This window comes from Anarrhichthys ocellatus, unplaced genomic scaffold, assembly GCF_004355925.1.
Source record: "Anarrhichthys ocellatus isolate YVR2014 unplaced genomic scaffold, GSC_Weel_1.0 scaffold12, whole genome shotgun sequence".
NCBI lineage: Eukaryota > Metazoa > Chordata > Actinopteri > Perciformes > Anarhichadidae > Anarrhichthys > Anarrhichthys ocellatus.
The window spans coordinates 7,773,058-7,793,012 of NW_022280042.1; the positions used below are offsets into that span (position 1 = coordinate 7,773,058).

Below are 19,955 nucleotides of genomic sequence, written 5' to 3' on the forward strand. Positions count from 1 at the left end.
TACAAGACACACCCACTGTACTTCAAGATACGCCCACTCCACTACAATACACACCCACTGTACTTCAAGATACGCCCACTCAACTACAAGACACACCCACTGTACTCCAAGATACGCCCACTTAACTACAAGACACACCCACTGTACTCCAATATACGCCCACTTGGGATTTATTACTTATTTCAACCCAAACCTCGATCTTTTCCTAAACCCAAACAAGTAGTTTAGGTGCTGAAACTTAACCAAACTGCAACTGCTTTGAGGACGTGTCATGTAGTAAGCGTGTCCTGTAGTACCACGTATCTGGAGATAGTCCTACTTGCAATTAGGAGGAACATACATCTCACATACTCACATAAATTATATTTCCGGGACAGAGAAGCCTCCCCCCTTCAGGCGAGGAATGTTGAAACAGCCCTCTGATGACAAACTGTGTAGACGCTTTAAATCAGTTTATACGGTAAATGTCAGATGGTGGTAACCAACAGGAACACCATGTTGGGGTTGAGGGGTCTTTAAAGTCAAATGCGAGCCTTGTAATAACTCACAGTGACTTTGAAGAGCATTGTGTTGGTCTCTGTGGTAACAGTTCACTCACAGATGGTGCCAAAACTATCCGACGATGAAATGTCACCGTCTGGGTACTGTCTCTGTAAACAGTGCTGTCCATCGACTTCAGTCCAAGATTGACATGTAACCATAAACAATAATTAAAAAGGAATGTTTTTACCCAAGGCTCAATCAGTGAGCACATGTGGCTTCATGTGGATATCAGATTATGCATTTTCTGGCCTTCCCGTTGCATTTACGTTGTCTTTGTTTTCATATATTAACTGCTATTTCAAAAGGCAAGTTGCAATAACTTCTGTCCGTCTCCACAGGGGGAGCGAGGCTTGGACGGGCCGCGGGGGCTCAGAGGACAGCCGGGCGCTGGAATCAAAGGAGACAAGGTAGAGTGCAAAGCGGCTGTAAATAAGACGCCTTCACACGGACACGAAGCGTCTCTGGTGTTATATAGGAGGTCACAGTCCGCAGGTGATGAATCAAGGTTCGAGCCCAGTGTAGGAGGAGTGCAGCTTCACAGTGTTTGGGCTGTGGGAAAGCTACAGCTCTGCACTGGCACACAAATACAGAAAGGTTCTCTCAATCAGGATGTGTGCGCAGATCTTCACAGCCATCTGGCAATCCTTTAGGCTATGATGGAGCGAGACACGATTTTAAAATGTGTAACACGATTCGCGTTGTGTCGCTGGAACATTTGGTAATGAATGAAAACCCAGAAAAAAGTATTTTTAAAACAAAGATTTGTTTTCCTGGGAGTTCCTGGCAGAGATCGTGCTGACAGTTTTACTGTAGCCTGGTGTTGAAGTTCATCACGGATAATTGCAATGTTTTTGTGTTGTAATGACAAACCAGTGCCCACAGGCTTCTCTGCGCATTTACATCAGCGGTCTATGACGTTGATGTTGCATGTGACAGATGAAACGACGTAGGATTTATACGTATGAAAAGGATTTTAGCTACATGCATCCATTACTGAGCCAAGAGGAAGCGCACAGGATCTTGGCAACAACCTCCTGAACATTTGGGTGCTTTCCACATGCAATAAATCATGAAATGTCCTAGTTGGCATCCGAGTGCGATGCCCCGTCATGCTATCGACACTTCTCACGCTGTTATCATCATTAACGTCCCTTCATATCTGAACCTGCAGGGGGATTTTGGCCCACCGGGTCTTCCAGGGCCCCTCGGCCTCCCAGGAGCAGGAATACAGGGCGAGAAGGCAAGTGCTTGAATGAAATGACTCCCACTTTGCCGTACAATTACACTTTTGCATGTCACTCTTTCATCCCATGAATCATTTTTAGGGACTGTACAGAAAGGATTGGGGTGGGAAACGGGGCTTAACCTTATGTTTCTATTTTTTTTTAAAGCAAGACGCTAGTAATATTTTCTGTTTATTTTTAATCGATGTCTCTTTTCATTAATGTCTCCATTAATCCTTGTAGGGCGTTGAAGGACCAAGGGGGCCACCAGGTGGCAGAGGCCAACAAGGAGAGGGCTTTCCTGGATCCAAGGTCCTGTACATACATCACCATCACCATGTTTTAGTATTTTTTTAAACTAGGAGTAATATTCTTTCAAAGCTACACGTCAAAGTGTATAATAAGAGATTAAGTCGCCGTTGTCATGCTGTCTGGTCTCACACAGGGGGACCAAGGTTTGCCGGGCGAGGTTGGCGCCCCAGGAGAGAGAGGGGCTGGAGACGCTGGAGCTAAGGTAAGTAAAAACTCACATCAGCAGCAAACATTTATACTTTGACAGTGCTTCAATTTACCAGACACACATCCACGAATCTGTCCTCAGGGTGAGCCAGGGTCAACGGGGCTGTCTGGTTTGCCGGGTCTGCCGGGGGAGGACGGAGGCCCTGGACAGAAGGTAGCTTAAATCCCCTCCTACTGTATCTACATGTGTCTGTTTCCTCCGATATGAAACCAGTGAAAGTAATAAAAAAAGTGTATGTTTGTGTCTTTAGGGTGAGCCAGGACCTGTAGGTTTCAGGGGGTCAGAGGGGGCACCTGGAATCGGCACCCAGGGTGAAAAGGTAAAAGAAAAGTGACACTTCCTGCTTACTTTTTTGCATGTCTTGGACTTTGCTGACCTTTATATAATGAGGAACGTCACAGCTGCTATCGGATTAGTGAATGTATTCCCAATGTGATCTTTAAGGGCGACCAAGGCCAAAGAGGAATAAGGGGCTTGACGGGTCCACATGGCATTGCCGGACCTTCCGGACCAAAGGTGAGAAACTGTTGAGCTTGATTAGCTATTAAATAGCTATTAAATAGCTAATCAATTAATGGGGAGAAAAGATGTGAGTTAATGATTTCAACCACTTGTCTTGCATTAATCTTCTTCAGGGAGAACCAGGAACACAAGGAAGGGGGGGTTTACCCGGTCCACCGGGCCGCTTCGTCTCCGGGCCCAAGGTAACTGCTCCCAATAATGATTGTGATTGTTCATGATCTCCATACTCCTCACTTCAAGAGAAGGACAATTGTTTCTTAAAATAGTTTACAATACTGCGGATGAAGCTCTTAGCCCTAGCGACTGTTTCTAGTTAACATGTTTCCTTTCTTATTTTAAATTGGGCATTGTTCACAATATTTTCCTTCATCTAGAATCGAGAGTTGATTAGTGCTAACGTGTGTTCTAGGGGGATCTTGGCCCAAGTGGTCTTCCTGGTCCGATTGGCGAGACTGGCTACGGACTTCCTGGTCCAAAGGTAACACTCATTCTAACCCTCTATTCTAAAACACAACAGTTTGTTACTCACGTCTTGGATGTCTGCCTGTCAACACACACCTAAAGCCTGCCATCGTAGCTGAACAGTCTGTTTGGAAAGTCAATTACGTGAATGTAATGATTCTGCCAAGAATCCAAGAAGATTATATCCCAGCATCCTTAAGAACGGAGACGATGGCGGGGGATGCATTCATCCTGCCGTGCTGTCCTTGCGCCAACATTTGTTCAAAATGTGATGTACTGCACAATACAGAAGCATGGGGAGCAGCAGAAAGCACATGTTTCCTTTGCTTTGAACATCTATCTGTAAATCACTTTGTATCCTTCCCCTGAATGGAATATTTGTCTGCCGTAGGGGGACCGTGGAGATTCAGGCCCAGCAGGTCCATTCGGTCCCAAAGGAGACGGCTATCCCGGCCCCTTGGTGAGCAACTGATTTAGAGACTGACGTGCCCATGTGTCCACTCATAAATCTGTCACATTACATTCTGTCGTCCATCCATCTGTCTTTTACCTGTCTTATTCCACCCATCAGTTCCAGCCATATATCCATATTTATTACCAGAAGTTACAGTACCTGACCCTCATAAACCTCTACCTTAATTAAGAACACAGCAAGGAGACACAGTAGGGGAATCAGGGGCAAAGGAATTGCATCTGAGCTAGTAGGGGTATATGTGGTTACTATGGAAGACATTTAAAGGAGCAGTTCATCATTTTGGGGAATAGGTATATTTACATGTTTTTCTTTTGCCAAGAGATAGATGAGAAGATTGATACAGCCCTCATGTCTGTACTTTAAATGCGATGCTCCAGCCAGGAGAGACAGTTAGCTTAGCTTAGCATACAAACTGGAAACAGGGGGAAACAGCTAGCCCGGCTCTGTCGCAATGTAACAAAATCTGCGTACCAGCAACTTTAAAGCTCACTTTATGACAACCGGATTGGATAAAACAGAATATTTTTGATAAGTTTCACCTCTGCTCAATTTAGAAAACATGTCCTTTGTTTAGATTATGAAACGAGCAATGACTCATACATATTTGATTTTGGATGCTGGTGTTAGCGTGTTAGCGTTGAATGATTCCGTCAATCGTTTCACCATCTCTGAGAGTGTATTCTACCTTCATGTGCTGTGTTGTTCAGGGCCCTCCTGGTCTGCCTGGACTTTCAGGAGAACCCGGCCAGGAAGGACTGGGCATCCCCGGACCGAAGGTAAGAACTTGGACCCGTCGGATCCCAAAAAAATGTTTGTCAAGTAAGTGCATGTCGGTGGCAAATGAGAAGAGCGTTACAGCGCGATGTAATATGATACAGATGTCGTTATGACTTCTGCAAAATGAACCTCTGCTGTGAAAACTGGGCCAAAGCAAACGTCCAATACTGTGAGTTTTGTAAATCCATTTCAGAGCTATGTGTGAGTCCACACTGAAGATAGTGAAGGTATTTCCCCAGTGAAAAGATGAGGTCATTCATTTGAGGAAACTAATTAAAGGAAGCACGATTCTGCTCAGCACGGGAGTCATTTGTTTAATGGATTGTAAATTGCTGTTTATATATCTCCACTGTTTTGTCCTTTACAGGGGGATGTTGGTTTCCGAGGGTTGCCTGGTTTACCGGGACCTCCGGGCGAAGGCCTCCAAGGACCTCTGGTACTTCATAGCTTCTCAGATTTGACTGTTTCTGCAAACACGAGTCAAGGACAACATTGCGACGTGTTTACTTGCGCAGAAAGCCCGCCGTGATTTCATTTTGACATGCAACCAAGTGGATGTGATTGAGTCGTATCCTCTGAAGGATTACGGCTTTGCTGTAGTCAAAGAGTTCCAAAAGTAAAGCAGAAAAAAAAGAGTGCTTCGTCTTCTGTGCGAACATGCCGACCACAGGGGCCTTATATCCTAAAGGCTGACAGTTCATTTGTTTCGGGGTATTCATCACGAGTCCCCCCCACAGCGCTCTGACACATTGGTGCAGAATGTGAATCTCCACAGACGTATGTGTCTGATGAGGAGCAACACCCACATGTCCCCGAATACCCCATCCAGAGTCCCTGCAGGCTTCAGACCAGTGTTTCTGCAGGTCCGGGCACTGTCACAGTCATTCAGCGCAAGGCAGGATTTAATTGAGGACTCAACTAAAGCCGTCATGTTGGCAGACTCCAGCCCTTATCCACACTGAGAGAATGGTGGTGTCAGAAATTAATGACTCAGGTTCATGAGACGGGGATAATCCTCACCTTGAAATGCTTTTTGCTAGATGTATGACAGGCTGTTCATATAAATGTTAATATCTGTTCAAGAAAGAGGAATCATTGGTTCCACATGTGGGATACTTGGCTGGGCTGGCCTGTTACATATTCGCTCAAGACTTCAGAGTTCAGGTTTTATTTTCTGTTGCTTTCTGTTACAAAAACATGTTTGAAGATTTAAAAAAGTACTTTTTTTGCAATAGTAATGTGTGCCTGACAAATACTGACATAGTAGTATTTGGTACCGTCCAAAAATGCTAATATATAATATATAATATACATTTTTTGGCTGTGTATTTATGTTATTCTCTGGAGTTCGTGTTCCACACATGCATGGTAGATCGCGGGCTGGACAAGTCTGCGCAGGACCATCATTTACTGAATGATCATCATGCTGTGTTGAAGAAGCATATAGAAGCAATAATGTGTAAGAGAGGGCCAATGGTGCCTAATGCTTGCGTGGGGAGTCCACCCCAATGTGATGTGACTGTGTTCTCTGTACTGCAGGGTAACCCTGGGCGGCCTGGCTCTCCAGGGCCAACAGGGCCACCAGGACAAGGAGTCCAAGGACCAAAGGTAAGCCAATAATTGTTGTTCTTCCTGTAGAAGTCCATGTGTCTGTAAACTCTATGTGAGAGCTCTATAAGTGCCCCGCACACTCAAAGTAGGTCGTTCCTGTGTTTGATTCAGGGTGAACAGGGGTCCCAGGGCGTGACAGGGCCCAGGGGGATTCCTGGAGAAGGCTTTGCTGGATCTAAAGTGAGTCGTCATGCTGTGCAGGACTTCTGAATGTGGGTTTGTGTGCACATGCTGTGATACGTTGCGATCGCTGACGTTTTGCCACGTGTGACAGGGGGACCGCGGCTCGGCAGGGGAGAGGGGGCTGAAGGGAATCAAAGGAGAATTGGGAGATTCTGGAACCTCGGGGGACCCTGTGAGTGACCCTCATGATGTCCATTTATTGTGTACTGCTTCGTGAGAATCATGCTCTGATCCTTATCACTCATATCACAAATATTTGTCCACGTTGATGATAATACAACTACTGTGTATTCTTATCTCAGGGCCGACCTGGTGTCAAAGGTGAAGCGGGCCTCACTGTGAGTCTTCCCCTTCTTTTATATACTTCTTCCAGTTACACTACATTTACTCAAGTCAAAATTTGAAGTACTTGTTTGACAGCTATAGTTACTAGTTACTTTTCAGATGACACTTTTTCATACGCTTCCTGTCCAGTGAAAGCCATTCATCTCCAAATTGATTTGATTTTGAATTAGAATGCTTCTAATAAACTGGAGGATGAAGCGCTCCATGAAAAGAATATTGCTATTTTTACACACGTAAAGCATCCGGATACCTTTCTCACCGCTGACTTTCGGTTGCCGCTCGTGTTTATTTATACACTCACACTGTCTTGGTGTATTCATTTCAGAGAGAGGACATCATACGGATAATCAAAGAGATCTGCGGTAAAGTATCTTGTGATCTTTGCAATATTTATTTCACCCCTCAGTATTGACTTAGCAGCACAGATTGTTATTAGAGAAGATTCCGTTTGTGAATCTGAGCCACGGTCTCATCTCATCTGTAAGTCATTAGATCAGATTCCGCGGGGTGGACCTCGTCAAAGTGACATTTCAGCCGTGATCTCATACGATGTGATGTGATTCCAGGATGTGGGATCAAGTGTAAGGAGAGGCCCATGGAGCTGGTGTTCGTCATTGACAGCTCAGAGAGCGTGGGCCCAGAGAACTTTGAGATCATCAAGAACTTTGTCAACGCGCTGGTGGACCGAGTCACGGTGGGGCGCAACGCCACCCGTATTGGCCTGGTGCTGTACAGCCTGGAGGTGAAGCTGGTGTTCAACCTGGCCCGCTACGTCACCAAACAGGACATCAAGCAGGCCATCAGGAACATCCCATACATGGGAGAGGGCACCTACACCGGCACGGCCATCCGTAAAGCCACCCAGGAGGCCTTCTACAGCTCGCGTGTGGGGGTCAGCAAAGTGGCCATCGTGATTACCGACGGGCAGACGGACAAGCGGGAGCCCGTGAAGCTGGACATAGCTGTACGAGAAGCACACGCCACCAACATTGAGATGTTTGCTCTGGGGATCGTGAACACCTCAGACCCAACGCAGGCCGAGTTCATGAGAGAGCTCAATCTCATCGCCTCTGACCCGGACAGCGAGCACATGCTCCTCATTGATGACTTCAACACCCTGCCAGGTTAGAGAGACGCATCTTTGGTGGTGTTTTGGCGTTAAACTACGTCAATAGTTATAATATACGCCCAGGCTTAAACCCAGTGTAATTCATCTTTTCCTGAGCGTTCTCAACGAGCTAGGAACGCTTTAACATGACTAAGAGTCTACAGTCTTGCCAAGAAAAGCGGTGGAATTTTTATAATTGCCCGCCAGGATTGAAAACCCACTTCTATCCTTAGAGACAACACGCCCTGTACCCCTGGCTCTGACTTCTCCTCTCCGTGTCTTCCTTTCTCAGCGCTGGAATCCAAGCTGGTCAGCCAGTTCTGTGAGGACGAGAACGGAGCCCTGATATATAACAGAATAACCAACGGCAACAAGAATGGCAACTATGCCGCCGGTGGCTATGGGTACCGGCAGGCGACGGAGCAGGAAGTACTGAGCGGCCGTCAGTCCGGCACCAACACTGGCGCCAGCACTCACAGCCACGGAGGCCGGGTAGAGACCACCCAGCATGGCAGCAAAGGATCCAGCACTGGACATGTACGGAACATATGAGTGTACGTATATTAATAAAAGATCGTGATAAAACTGTTTAACACTGCTGGTTTTGTCACCGGCAGGGAGGAGCAGGGAGCGTGTTCACAGAGACACGCGGGGACACATTTCACCGCAACACCTCAGTCATCAGAACTCCTGCCAGAGAGGACTCTTCTAGTACGCGAGGCTCCTCCTCCTCATCGTCATCATCGTCTTCTTCTACAAAAATTACCGCATCATCCTCAGGTGTCTCCATACAGCATGAGCCTGCACGGAGGCCAGCTCTCCCCAAAGGTACAGTCTATTCTGCTCTTCTACGTTTAGATAATGCATACTTTATTTAAATTTAAAATATATTACTGAAAGAAAAGAGGAATATTTAAGAGCAGCTGTCCTAATATTGGTGTACGGTCATAGAATTCAGTCTAAGGGCACGTTTGTTTTTTTAATTTCTAAAAGTTCAAATCACGTGTCAAACTAATGTAACTGTGTAAGATGTATTGGAAGAGCGATCCTCACTGCAATTAGCTGTCTAGATCTCGGCTGTCTAAAACAGGAACTCATTTGCCATGAATTCTGGGTAAATGGACAACTTTGTTTTTCAAAAATATAAAACATGGCTGAGGGAGCAACTGTACCAATCAAACTCCTCAGCTCTGTTCACTCCAGCAGGAAATCTTTGTCCTCTGGAAGATTTCAACAGTCAATTCATGAGGACATTTTTCAGTTCTGCCCCAAACCACGCCAGGTAAACACGTTTAGCTTCGTCAGCACTGTTGCCGTTGTTAGCGCTGTTTGCCGTCACCGTTTTCGGCTCGGCCGCCTCCGTGTTTGCTTGTGACGTCAGAGGTGAGTGTCAGATTCATCGCCTTTCACAAAGAGAACATGTTTAGAGAACATGTGGCAGGAGTGACTCCTGGGTAGTGATAAGTGCTTTGTGATTGACGGGCTCAGTAATGAGGTCACGCAGGTGAGGAGCAGGGAAGGCCAGTTATTTTTGATGCGGTGCGGATGATTTCATAGGCTCATAGGCTGCTTTTTCCCCCTGCAGAGACTGTACACTTGGACCCCCGCTGCGGCCTGATCCTGGACCAGGGCACGTGTCGGGACTATAACATCCGCTGGTACTACGACAAGCAGGCCAACGCCTGCGCCCAGTTCTGGTACGGAGGCTGCAACGGCAACAGGAACCGCTACGACACAGAGGAGGAGTGCAAGAGGACGTGTGTGATCGCCTGATCCACCGGTACACTCTCATGACTCATCCCTGCCATACTAATGCAGTTATATCATTCACACCTGTTTCTTTCTTCTTCTTTTTTTTTTTTTTTTTCTTCTTTTTTTTTTTTTTTTTCCTTACCCAAAATGAGGCCATAACTATTTTATCGGTTCCAAATGTTTCAAAGTATTGACTCTCTCATATGTTCTCTCTTTCCAGGAGGCCAAGTGAAGGCATCTGCCTCACATCTGCTATAAATACTTCAAGGAGGGGCAGCTAATACCAGCCATTTTTCCACAGGGTTATGTCAAGTTTCAGCACAGTCCTCAGGCATATACATGTACAGTGATGTACCGCATCACGGTTACATTTCTCTTTCCATTCTTTGTGCCCCCTCTTGTCCGACTTATTGTAAAATCGTCCTCCTATAATTACAGTGAAAGGGAGCCCAGCTCTGATAGATACCTCCGCTGTTCTGTACTTTTATATCGGCATCTAACGCAGGAGATACTCCACCACTCCTCATCAGGAATACAGACGAGAACACTAACTCTGTTTGTCCACTTCCCCAGGGATTCCCGCATCTCTCCGACATGATCATGTTTTTCATACACAGTCTGCGAGTGCGGCAGAGAGTGTGAATAAGAGGACTGGCCAGTAAAAAATGCCAGAAGCATAAATCGCATCAGTCAGTCAATATGTCATAAAGAGATAGTGTAGCTATGCTTCTTTACTCAGTCACTGTAGGTGTAAAAGCGCATAACCACAAAGAGCCAATAACACACTAATGAAGCCTCATCACTTATAATAATAAAATATATTTTGTTATTCTTTCATATAAAAAAAATGACTGATGCTCTGTAACTTCATGGAATAACTGTGTGTGCTTGAATGTTGTTTTTTTTGTTGTTTTTTTGATTTTCTGAATGAAAATGTGATGTTTTGTGTTTTACATGATTGCATTTCTTTCTTACCACTAACTGTCTGTGTTTGTTCGACAGTAAACTGATGCCCTCTACTGGGTATCACATGCTGATGTCACTGAAGTCGGTACTACAGTGCAAGACACTAGAACTGTACTTCCATTGTTGAGCAGCTGGTTTGTCACTGCACTACACAGCTGTACTGACTGTATCCATCCATACTGTACTGTTACATGGACATTTGATGTCAAACATTTTTAATAAATCTGATCCAAACGAATACAGTATGTGCGATGCATCACATTCATGGTAAGGGACTGTATGAAAATTGTATTAGCTTACAAGTTACTCTTTTATTTTGCATGATACAGAATGGCTGGAATATTGGGTAAACGGAGGGAATCATTTGTTTGCGATAAATTTCACTTTTAATGCAGCGATTGCTAATCAAATTATTTTGCTGGCGCGCATTGGGGAAACAATAACGTTCTATTGAGATATTAAATGTTTATTCCTTATGGTTCCTCTTAAATTATGAATGAAAACACAGTTGAATAAGCAAGCTAACGTTAGCTAGCTAAGTAGCCAGCCACTAGAAAATGCGAAAAAATGAATGCTTCGTCTCCACACAGTTTCACAATGGAAAGCACATTGCTGTCACCAGATAGCCATTAATTCACCAGACGTTTTAATGTGCCGATAGCTTCATTTCCAGTCCACAGAAAGAAGAGAACGTGCTGTGATTGTAGAGCTACACGGTGGTCAGTGTGGCCAGATGAGAGGATAGGGGTCTGAGTAGAACTCGTTAACGTTCTTTTATTCCATGACGTCGATTAGTCTCACACGATTCAACTCTATCTCAGATTTGACCTTGATGATTAGGGCTGATTTGAAACAGTAGATGGCGTTTTGAGGCCTTTTCAACTGTGAAATGCTGATTTTATAAAACAATCTTTGGTAAGAAATGTAATTATTAACACTAGCATTGATGTGTTTAATCACAGCACGGTCATATCTTTAAGTGAAGTGTGCAGTTACTCTTTCATCTACAGTGGCTTTGGGGAAGTGTCAGAGTTTTCTTACGCAGAAATCTGCTCTCCCCTTCTGCTTAAATTACATGTTAGACACTCCTCGACAAGTAGTCTGATCTATCTTTAGTGCTGCCCACGGGACAAATGTTACCTCACTCTACACACTCCTCACACTTTATCAGGCCACAAAAATAAAGACTTAACAATACAAGATCTTATTGGTCCACACATCAGTAACGGCCTTTTTTTAAAAACATTTTGTGCTAAAATGTGTGACTGAGCGAATTGACACCATTTAAGAAAGAAAAACACTGAGGAAACATTTTCAGAAATGAACTGATTGAGTGTGTTTTAAAAGAGCAGAGCAGCACTCTCTCACTCTCTCACACTGTCACACAACCGGCTGGTCTATTATACAACCCACAGGGAAAAGGGAGAAGCGTGCTGATTGGTTGACAGAAGTGCTTGTATGTTCAGCTTCACCTGTTTCTGCGCACAGCTGCTGCACCCAAACATTTCTGGTCCATTTTTAGCTCAATGTTTTTGTGCTCTTCAATCCCACTTCAACAATGCCACGCTGTGATAAGATGAGACAAAATAAGGTGTTGATTTTGGGGGTTCCTTTGAGGAATTATAGCAAAAGATTCAGCTGAGACAAAAGAAACTGTGAAGTGCTGAAGGAAAGCTTAAAAATACCAACGAATCATAAAAAACAACAACCTGCAAACAAAATGTTAACTGGACTTTAGAAATTAGAACGTGTGGATCTTAGTTACTTTAGAATCTGGAGAATTATTTAGATGAAAGATACCTAATGCTTACTCAAATGTTGTACTTGCTGCTTTTCTTTATCGTATGCGATAGTAAAGGGAACATTTTGGGTGTTTGGACTGTTGGTTGAACCAAAGTAATTTAGAGACTGTACCTTGGGTTCTGACAAAATGATCAGAAAGTAACTGACAGTAAAAAAGTAGTTGTTAGTTGCAGCCCTATTGGAAAAAAATGACTGAATGAAACCCAGAAATAAACGAAAGGGATCTATGTACACATAGTTTTGAACATGACCACGGTTGCTCTAAATATCTCTCCCTGTCATAGGTACAGCTTGAGAACGAGCTATTCGAGGGCTTTGACAGCATTGTCTCCGCTGCTCGTCGGCCACCTGACACTTTGGGAGCTGAATCATGATGGCATAGCCCCAGCCTGAGTGGCCAGTTGCTTCTTTCAGTCTGTGACAGCAGCTGCGCTGCGATTTGGCCCAGTCGGATTCCAGTGGAGCCAAAGCAGGCAGGGGGCAGAAGGAGCTATATTTAGAGAGGGGGACGGGATTAAATTGCTGGGTCTTCACTCTGAGAACCTTTTCTCTGCTCTGCCTTTTCCAGCCAGGACCGACTGCCAAAAGGACCTGTGGCCGCCCCGTCTCCTTCCTCTCTCCACAGACCCCCTTTTGTTCGCCCGCCATGGACCCCAATGCCATCAAGGAGGAGCTGCGCCTGTTCCAGAGCACCCTGCTTCAGGACGGGCTGAAGGAGCTGCTGAATGAGAACAAGTTTGTGGACTGCACCCTGAAAGTGGGCGACCGCAGCTTCCCCTGCCACCGGCTGATCATGGCCGCCTGTAGCCCTTACTTCAGGGAGATCTTCTTCACCGAGGACGGGAAGGAGGTGGAGAACACCAAGGAGGTGGTCCTGGAGGATGTCAACCCTTCTGTCCTGGACATGGTCGTCCAGTACCTCTACTCGGCCGAGATTGACCTCACCGATGACAACGTCCAGGATATAATTGCTGTGGCGAACAGATTCCAGATCCCTTCTGTGTTCACGGTGTGTGTCAACTACCTTCAGAAGAAGTTGTCCTTGACCAACTGCTTGGCCATTTTCAGGATGGGCCTGGTGATCAGCTGTCCTAGGCTCGCTGTGGCGGCGCGCAACTACATCGCCGACCGCTTCGAACTCCTCTACCAAAACGAGGAGTTCCTCCAGCTCGCCGCCCACGAACTGTTCGCCGTCATCGGTGGAGACTCGCTGAACGTGGAGAAGGAGGAGCTGGTGTTCGAGACGGTCATGGCCTGGGTCCGCCACGACAAGGAGCGTGTCAAGGTCCTGAAGGATGCGTTCAACTGCGTCCGCTTCCGCTTGCTGCCGGAGAAGTACTTCAAGGACAAAGTGGAGACCGACGAGATCATCAAGGCCGACCCGGAGCTCCAGAAGACGATCCAAGCCGTCAGGGATGCCTTCAAGGGGAAGCTTCCAGAGACGCCCAAGAAGGAGGATGGGGAGGAGGGGGCAGACGCGGAGGGAGGCGAGGTGGACAGCCTATTCCCCGGCTTCCTGAATGACAGCCGCAGACACGGCATGTACGCGCGTGAATTCATCGTCATGATCAACGACACGGCGGCAGTGGCGTACGATGTCAGCGAGAACGAGTGCTACCTGGCGGCCATGTCGGAGCAGGTGCCGCGTAACCACGTCAGCCTGGCGTCACAGAGGAACCAGCTCTACCTCATCGGAGGACTGTTTGTGGACGAGGACAACAAAGATGTACCGCTGCAATGTTACTTCTATCTGGTAACTATGTTTTTTTCTTTCACTTGATATTATTTAAGCTATGTCAACCAAATATGTCCAACTATTGTTAATAAAACAGTTTTAGTGACTTAGAAGTCTGTGAGGCGATAAGACCTAGCTAACGGGTGCTAACACAGTGTTTTAATGTACTTTTCTTCACAGTTGGATCCACTCACATCTGAGTGGGTCGCCCTGCCGCCCATGCCTTCCCCTCGATGCCTCTTCAACGTCGGAGAGAGCGAGAACCTGCTGTTCGCCGTGGCGGGAAAAGACCTCCAGACCAACGAGTCTCTGGACACCGTGATGTGCTACGACGTTGAGTTAGTGGCACTTTTCCCTCCCTCTGTCTTTATTTCTCACCCTGTCTCTCACCTTTTATACAGTTCTGAGGTGATAATTAACTCCAGCAAAGTAACAATATCGCTTACTTTAATACATTTGTGATGTTTAGGTATTCATGATGTGATCTCACCCTCTTAATTGGTTTCTTCAATAAGAATAGAGCTGCTTTTTCTTTGGTTTATAGTTAGGATGTTTAACTTTACTTATGTTTACAGATGGATTTGGCTCTATACCCCACATGTATCAATTAAGCATATATTTAAAATTTTTTATTTGCATATCAATTCTTCAGGAAGATGAAGTGGAGTGAGACCAAAAAGCTTCCTCTGAAGATCCACGGCCACGCTGTCGTCTCCCACAAAGGAGTGGTCTACTGCATCGGAGGAAAGACGGATGACAAGTGAGTAAATGTGTGTGTGTGTGTGTGTGTGTGACCTTACGCTGTGAGCAGCAGCTGTTTGTTGTCTATCATTCTGCCAGACTGCAGAGCTGCGCGGCACTTAGACAACAATTACACTGCTAGAAGATACCGATCCTGTGCATCTCTTGTTGGTGTATACAGTGATATTAAAGGGTCTGAACATTACTGACATGTGTTGTAATCTTCACTGACTTTGCAGCGCATGCAGCAGTGGTACATGAACAAAGCAAGTCCTGAAACCTTAGGATTTAACACGGCACGTAATGATAAGCTTTAGTGGGTGCATTTCAGAAATAGTGAGGAAACAATTCAACCTTCAGGGGAAAAAGGAAAATACACAAGGCCCAAAAACCTTTTTCATGATTCATGTGGAAGGAAGGTGCTTTTTCTAACAATATGCATCAACAGTCCTCCCTTCATCTCCACAGCAAAGCCCTCAGCAAGATGTTTGCATACAACCACAAGCAGTCAGAGTGGAGGGAGCTGGCGGCCATGAAGACGCCCAGAGCTATGTTTGGGTCCATCATCCACAACGGCAAGATCGTGGTGGCTGGTGGAGTGAACGAGGAGGGCCTCACCGCTTCATCTGAAGCATATGACTTCGCGACAAACAAGTAGGGTTCTGGTTTAACTTTTAATTGTGTTAAAAGTTTCCACAAACAACCACATGTAGACGTCATTATTGTCACCGCAAGCTACGGAGCCCCAAAGTGTGAAGTTAAATTAAAACAGAGCTTAGTCTTAGAGTTCACTTACAGCAGCAGCTTCCGGGTCATTGAGTCAGAATGACTTCTGCATTGTTGTAGCTAACAGGAGCTAACAGGCTAATTTTGGAAGCAGCCTTCTAGCTTAAGAGAGGCAGGGGGCACATGGCTGGCTAAGAGATGAGCAGTATTATGAAACGTGACATTATGCACTAAAATGTGACATGAAATAAATGTGTCATTAGAGAAAACACCATTATGAAATAAAGTTTATTGACCTGTAAGTTATTTCATATTGTCTTGTTTATTTATATATACTATTTAACTTGTTGGGACTCCATATCCCGCATCTCACAATCCCACAAAAAAGACATCTAAAGCGAGAGCTCCATCTTACACCTGACCTTCTCCTAATGTCGCATCTCCTCAGGTGGGAGGCCTTCGCAGATTTTCCCCAAGAGAGGAGCTCCGTCAACCTGTTGACCAACGGCGGCTCGCTGTACGCCGTGGGCGGCTTCACGATGGTTCAGGAGGAGAACAAGGAGGTGGTCCCCATGGAGGTCACTGACGTCTGGCAGTAAGTCTTCTCAAGTTATGGGACAACGGGTTTTTACATGTGTTGGGTACCGCTGACCGTCCTCTTGGTCTCGTCAGGTACGAGGACGATAAGAAGCAGTGGAGCGGGATGCTGAGGGAGATGCGTTACGCTGCCGGCTCCTCCTGTGTGTCCATGCGCCTCAACGCTGCCAGGATGCCCAAACTGTAGACAGAACTATGTTCTTTCTTTCTTAACCCCCCCCCCCTGCATCAACACCTCCTGACACCCACCTCATCCCCCAGCGAGCTGCCTCCGAGGCGTCTCATCCTCGGCACTCAGATTCCTGTGTGCCGAGTTGATCTTTGACATAAATCTTTCTCTGAACTCAGATGATTTGATTTCAATCTGTAAACACTCGCTCCTGCTGCTGCTTCAAAGACTGTATTAAAGGAAAAAAAACACTCTTTAGATTGATCTATAAAGCTGTTTACACCATTTCTAGCATTTTCTTTTTCTTTTGTAAAATAAACATTTGTAAACTTCTGCTTCTTTTACTCTTCCTGACTTTGTGTGATCTACAGAAAAGTGACATTACAGAGCCTGTATCAACACGTCGAGGGCGGCCGAGGCAGAGGAGATGTATATTTTGTCGGCTTCTTTGTACTTTCAGGTAAACAAGGAAATGGAGCTGGGTTAATAGCAGGTACGTATTAACACTTAAACGCAGCATAATCATCTTCCACGCCTGCGTCAACATGACGGCGGGCGACTGCGGGTCAAGTTCAAGAAGTGGAGACGACAAAACGTGACCTGGAAACGTTGAGGTATGCCTACGCAGTACACACTGAATCCCAACGGTGTCTTTCACATGTTCTTACACTTACGGTCACAGGAGGATGACACGGGAGGAGTTTACACCACATTTAACCTGCAGCTGCGAAAGAGATGTGTAAATGATGCCATTACACTCATGAACACTGATATGCATTTTGTATGTGCCCTTGTTGAGATCTTGATTATTTTCAGCTCTTCTTGGCCGCTTGGATGCACCGACGCTTTGACCCAAACGTTTCAAATAACACGAGGTAAACAACCTCGTGTTTTCTAGTGATAACGACTTAATTATGCCGTTATCTCGAAATAACGAAGCTTGTTTTCTCTACAGAAAACGTCATATTTAACTTGTGATCTCGAGATAGAGGTATTTAAAAAAAAAAAAATAAAACTATTATGCCCGGTTCAGGGCTTCCGTAGTTAATGGTTGATAAAAAATACAATACATTTCCTCCACATTCATTTATTCATTACTTTAATCAGAAACCACTGTCTGTGCTAAATCTAGCCCTACATTCACACGGAGGTGATCTCATGCCTGTGTGAAGAAATGCCAGCTGCTAGAACATTGCCTGAGTTTATGTCTCTGAACAAAAGTTGAACTGTAGAGTTTTAATTCAACAAAAGAAAAAAGACTCGCCTTCCCCTTCTTCTGCTGCTGCAAAGTCACCTGAAACCTGATCCGTGCCAATACAGCGAACCTTGAGCTTTATCAGCTCAAGCATGACAGCAGGAAGCTACGGTGCAGGTGGCCGAAGGTGAAGCACACAACAGCGGCCTTTCAGACTAAACTATGCTGGAGTTTCCCCCTCCTGGGCGTGGAAGACTGGAAGAGGGAAGAGGGAAGACGAGAGAGTGGGAGGAGGAGTGACGGAGGGATGGTTGTGAAAACACAGAGAAGAGACTCTGAGGTCTTGGAGTGAGCGCCGACGAGGACACTGTAGCTCAAAGTGAGTAGAAAAATACATTTTCTTTTAAAAACTGTGCCTTTATAACTCAGCCTCTCTCTTCAACACTCCTGAAATGAGCTTTTGGATAGATGTGATCATTTTAACGAGGACAAGTTATGTCCTTGAAATCTGACTCTACATGCAATGTGTAAGTGACCCCTCTCGCATCTCCTCACGTCTATAATGAGAGCACATCGCACTGACAGCATTACAGGAAGCTGCCATCTCACCGGGATGCCGTAGTCGTGTATCCTGAGAGGCTTTTTCACAAAGCAGCCTGTTTGTTGAGCGAAAGGAGGTTTTTGTTTGCTTCGTTCCCACTGAGTTTGCTTGAGTGTTTGTTTCTCTCCCGGTCTGCTCGCCTCTGCGTTCACCCCCACTGCTCTCGCCTTCCTTCCTCCAGCAATAATTGACAATCACAGAGGGAAAGGGAAATGATGACTTGCTTGTAGTCTATTTTTTCGTCAGCCAACAACATAATGGCTAATCTGTGGAAATGTTGCTAAGCTATCATGAAGTCACACCCCCTTTTTGAGCATATATTTTTAAACGTGATTTGTAAAATTGCTTTTCATACTCAACAGCCATGGAACATAGCAACTGCACCGACGTGGACCGACTGATGACACGCTACTTCCTGCCCGTCACCTACGCCATCATCTTCATCGTGGGCCTGGTGGGCAACGTGACCGCCATTTGCATTTACGTGACGAAGCTGCGCCCCTGGAGGAGCAGCAGCATCATCATGGTCAACCTGGCGCTGACCGACCTCCTCTACGTCCTCAGCATGCCCTTCCTGGTCCACTACTACAGCACCGGGGACTGGACGCTCGGCGACTTCATGTGCCGCTTTGTGCGCTTCGGGTTTCACTTCAACCTGTACGGAAGCGTCCTCTTCCTGACGTGTCTCGCGGTTTTCCGCTACGTGGTGGTGACCAAGCCCCTGAGGGCGGCGCATGTGCAGCAGAAGTTTTGGGGCATAATCGCGTGTGCGGCCGTCTGGTTCATCGCCGCTGCCGAAATCGCGCCCATGTTGTCGTTGATATCCCTGGAGAAGCGCGACAACGAGACTCACTGCTTAGACTTTGCTAGCACCATACCCGTCGACGACGTGCGGTGGTACGGCTGGCTGCTCACTGCGATCGGGTTTTTCCTCCCTCTGGTGGTGGTGTTCCTGTGCTACATCGGCATCGTGAAACAGCTAGCGAGAGGGCCCTACACGAGCAGCCCGTGTCGGGTGCGAGCGCGCCGCGTGACCGTGCTGATCCTGGTGGTGTTCGTGGTGTGCTTCCTGCCGTATCACGTCTTGCGCGTGTTGCGGATCGAAACCCGAAAGAACGCGGAGCACACGGCATGCTTGGTGGACCGTATCGTGCGTGCAGCGTACACCGTCTCCAGGCCTCTGGCGGGACTCAACACGTTTTTCAACCTGGTTTTGTACACTCTCTCAGGTGACAAGTTCAGGAGGGCCTTCCTCAGCACTTTCTACTGGGACTACAGGCGCACCAAGGCCAAGTCGCTGATCCACGTGGCCATCAGCAGCTACACGCCTCCCGCGTGACAGACGACTGTCCACAATGCGGGGAACGCTGCACAAAAGCCGTGGTTTCTTCATTGCGTACTTCCCAGAGACAACAAATGGTTTTGTGTGCCAACCACAGAAATGTAAATAGAAGTGACTCAAGGTTAAAGTTGGCAGAAGTGCATTAGACCTTTGTCTACACCCAAGAATAACTTACCTGACTAACAATGTAATGGATTCTTTTGTTTGCAGCCACGAATATAGTCTTAGTTATAGAAGGTTTCAATTTCCTTTTTCACATTTCCGGTCAGTTTTCCTAGAAGATAAGGTGGAACCGTTTTAGAACATGTTGTATATTACACCAAAGGGGCATTTCATATTTAAACTACAATGGCATTTCTTAGTGTACTACACCACACTTGTTTACTGCATGATTGGCATGTTAAAATAAAAATAAATATTGAGTAGTGGAGACTTCTAAAGATTTGTAGGGAGCTAGCTCATTGTAGCCTAGCGTTAGCCTGCTGTAATGTTGTCTCATATAAAGTGTCCTATGAGACAGTTTGTTATGTTCCCTCTGTATTTGTTACTGAGTTGTATT

The 19,955-nt window shown here is 46.0% G+C and overlaps 3 protein-coding genes across 3 annotated transcripts; all 3 read left to right on the plus strand.

Annotated features, from left to right (window-relative positions):
• Nucleotides 1–1,642: 1,642 nt before the first annotated feature.
• LOC116386146 (collagen alpha-1(XXVIII) chain-like) lies at nucleotides 1,643–9,833 on the plus strand. Its single transcript, XM_031852153.1, has 21 exons — nucleotides 1,643–1,783; nucleotides 2,010–2,078; nucleotides 2,212–2,280; nucleotides 2,368–2,439; nucleotides 2,537–2,605; nucleotides 2,731–2,802; nucleotides 2,922–2,990; nucleotides 3,218–3,286; nucleotides 3,662–3,730; nucleotides 4,453–4,521; nucleotides 4,890–4,958; nucleotides 6,062–6,130; nucleotides 6,245–6,313; nucleotides 6,408–6,488; nucleotides 6,619–6,654; nucleotides 6,987–7,023; nucleotides 7,228–7,785; nucleotides 8,062–8,306; nucleotides 8,387–8,597; nucleotides 9,355–9,549; nucleotides 9,742–9,833. The coding sequence occupies exons 1-20, from the start codon at nucleotides 1,643–1,645 to the stop codon at nucleotides 9,540–9,542; spliced, it is 2,331 nt and encodes a 776-aa protein (XP_031708013.1). The 3' UTR covers nucleotides 9,543–9,549; nucleotides 9,742–9,833.
• Nucleotides 9,834–12,837: 3,004 nt separating this feature from the next.
• On the plus strand, nucleotides 12,838–16,951 carry LOC116386054 (kelch-like protein 41b). Its single transcript, XM_031852019.1, has 6 exons — nucleotides 12,838–14,043; nucleotides 14,206–14,363; nucleotides 14,678–14,785; nucleotides 15,235–15,420; nucleotides 15,941–16,087; nucleotides 16,165–16,951. Exons 1-6 carry the CDS (start codon nucleotides 12,937–12,939, stop codon nucleotides 16,274–16,276), a joined length of 1,818 nt encoding a protein of 605 aa, XP_031707879.1. The 5' UTR covers nucleotides 12,838–12,936; the 3' UTR covers nucleotides 16,277–16,951.
• Nucleotides 16,952–17,781: 830 nt separating this feature from the next.
• Nucleotides 17,782–19,809, plus strand: LOC116386227 (2-oxoglutarate receptor 1). Its single transcript, XM_031852269.1, has 2 exons — nucleotides 17,782–17,832; nucleotides 18,417–19,809. The coding sequence occupies exon 2, from the start codon at nucleotides 18,419–18,421 to the stop codon at nucleotides 19,391–19,393; it is 975 nt and encodes a 324-aa protein (XP_031708129.1). The 5' UTR covers nucleotides 17,782–17,832; nucleotides 18,417–18,418; the 3' UTR covers nucleotides 19,394–19,809.
• Nucleotides 19,810–19,955: the final 146 nt, after the last annotated feature.

Bases quoted from the DNA above. Each gene is read 5' to 3' on its own strand.
- LOC116386146 (XM_031852153.1), top strand. From the start codon at position 1,643: ATGCCCCGTCATGCTATCGACACTTCTCACGCTGTTATCATCATTAAC. The intron at 2,440-2,536 runs GTAGCTTAAATC...TTGTGTCTTTAG, and splicing joins ACGGAGGCCCTGGACAGAAG to GGTGAGCCAGGACCTGTAGG. The intron at 6,489-6,618 runs GTGAGTGACCCT...TTCTTATCTCAG, and splicing joins CTGGAACCTCGGGGGACCCT to GGCCGACCTGGTGTCAAAGG.
- LOC116386054 (XM_031852019.1), top strand. From the start codon at position 12,937: ATGGACCCCAATGCCATCAAGGAGGAGCTGCGCCTGTTCCAGAGCACC. The intron at 14,364-14,677 runs GTTAGTGGCACT...TCAATTCTTCAG, and splicing joins GTGATGTGCTACGACGTTGA to GAAGATGAAGTGGAGTGAGA. The intron at 14,786-15,234 runs GTGAGTAAATGT...TCATCTCCACAG, and splicing joins GGAGGAAAGACGGATGACAA to CAAAGCCCTCAGCAAGATGT.
- LOC116386227 (XM_031852269.1), top strand. From the start codon at position 18,419: ATGGAACATAGCAACTGCACCGACGTGGACCGACTGATGACACGCTAC.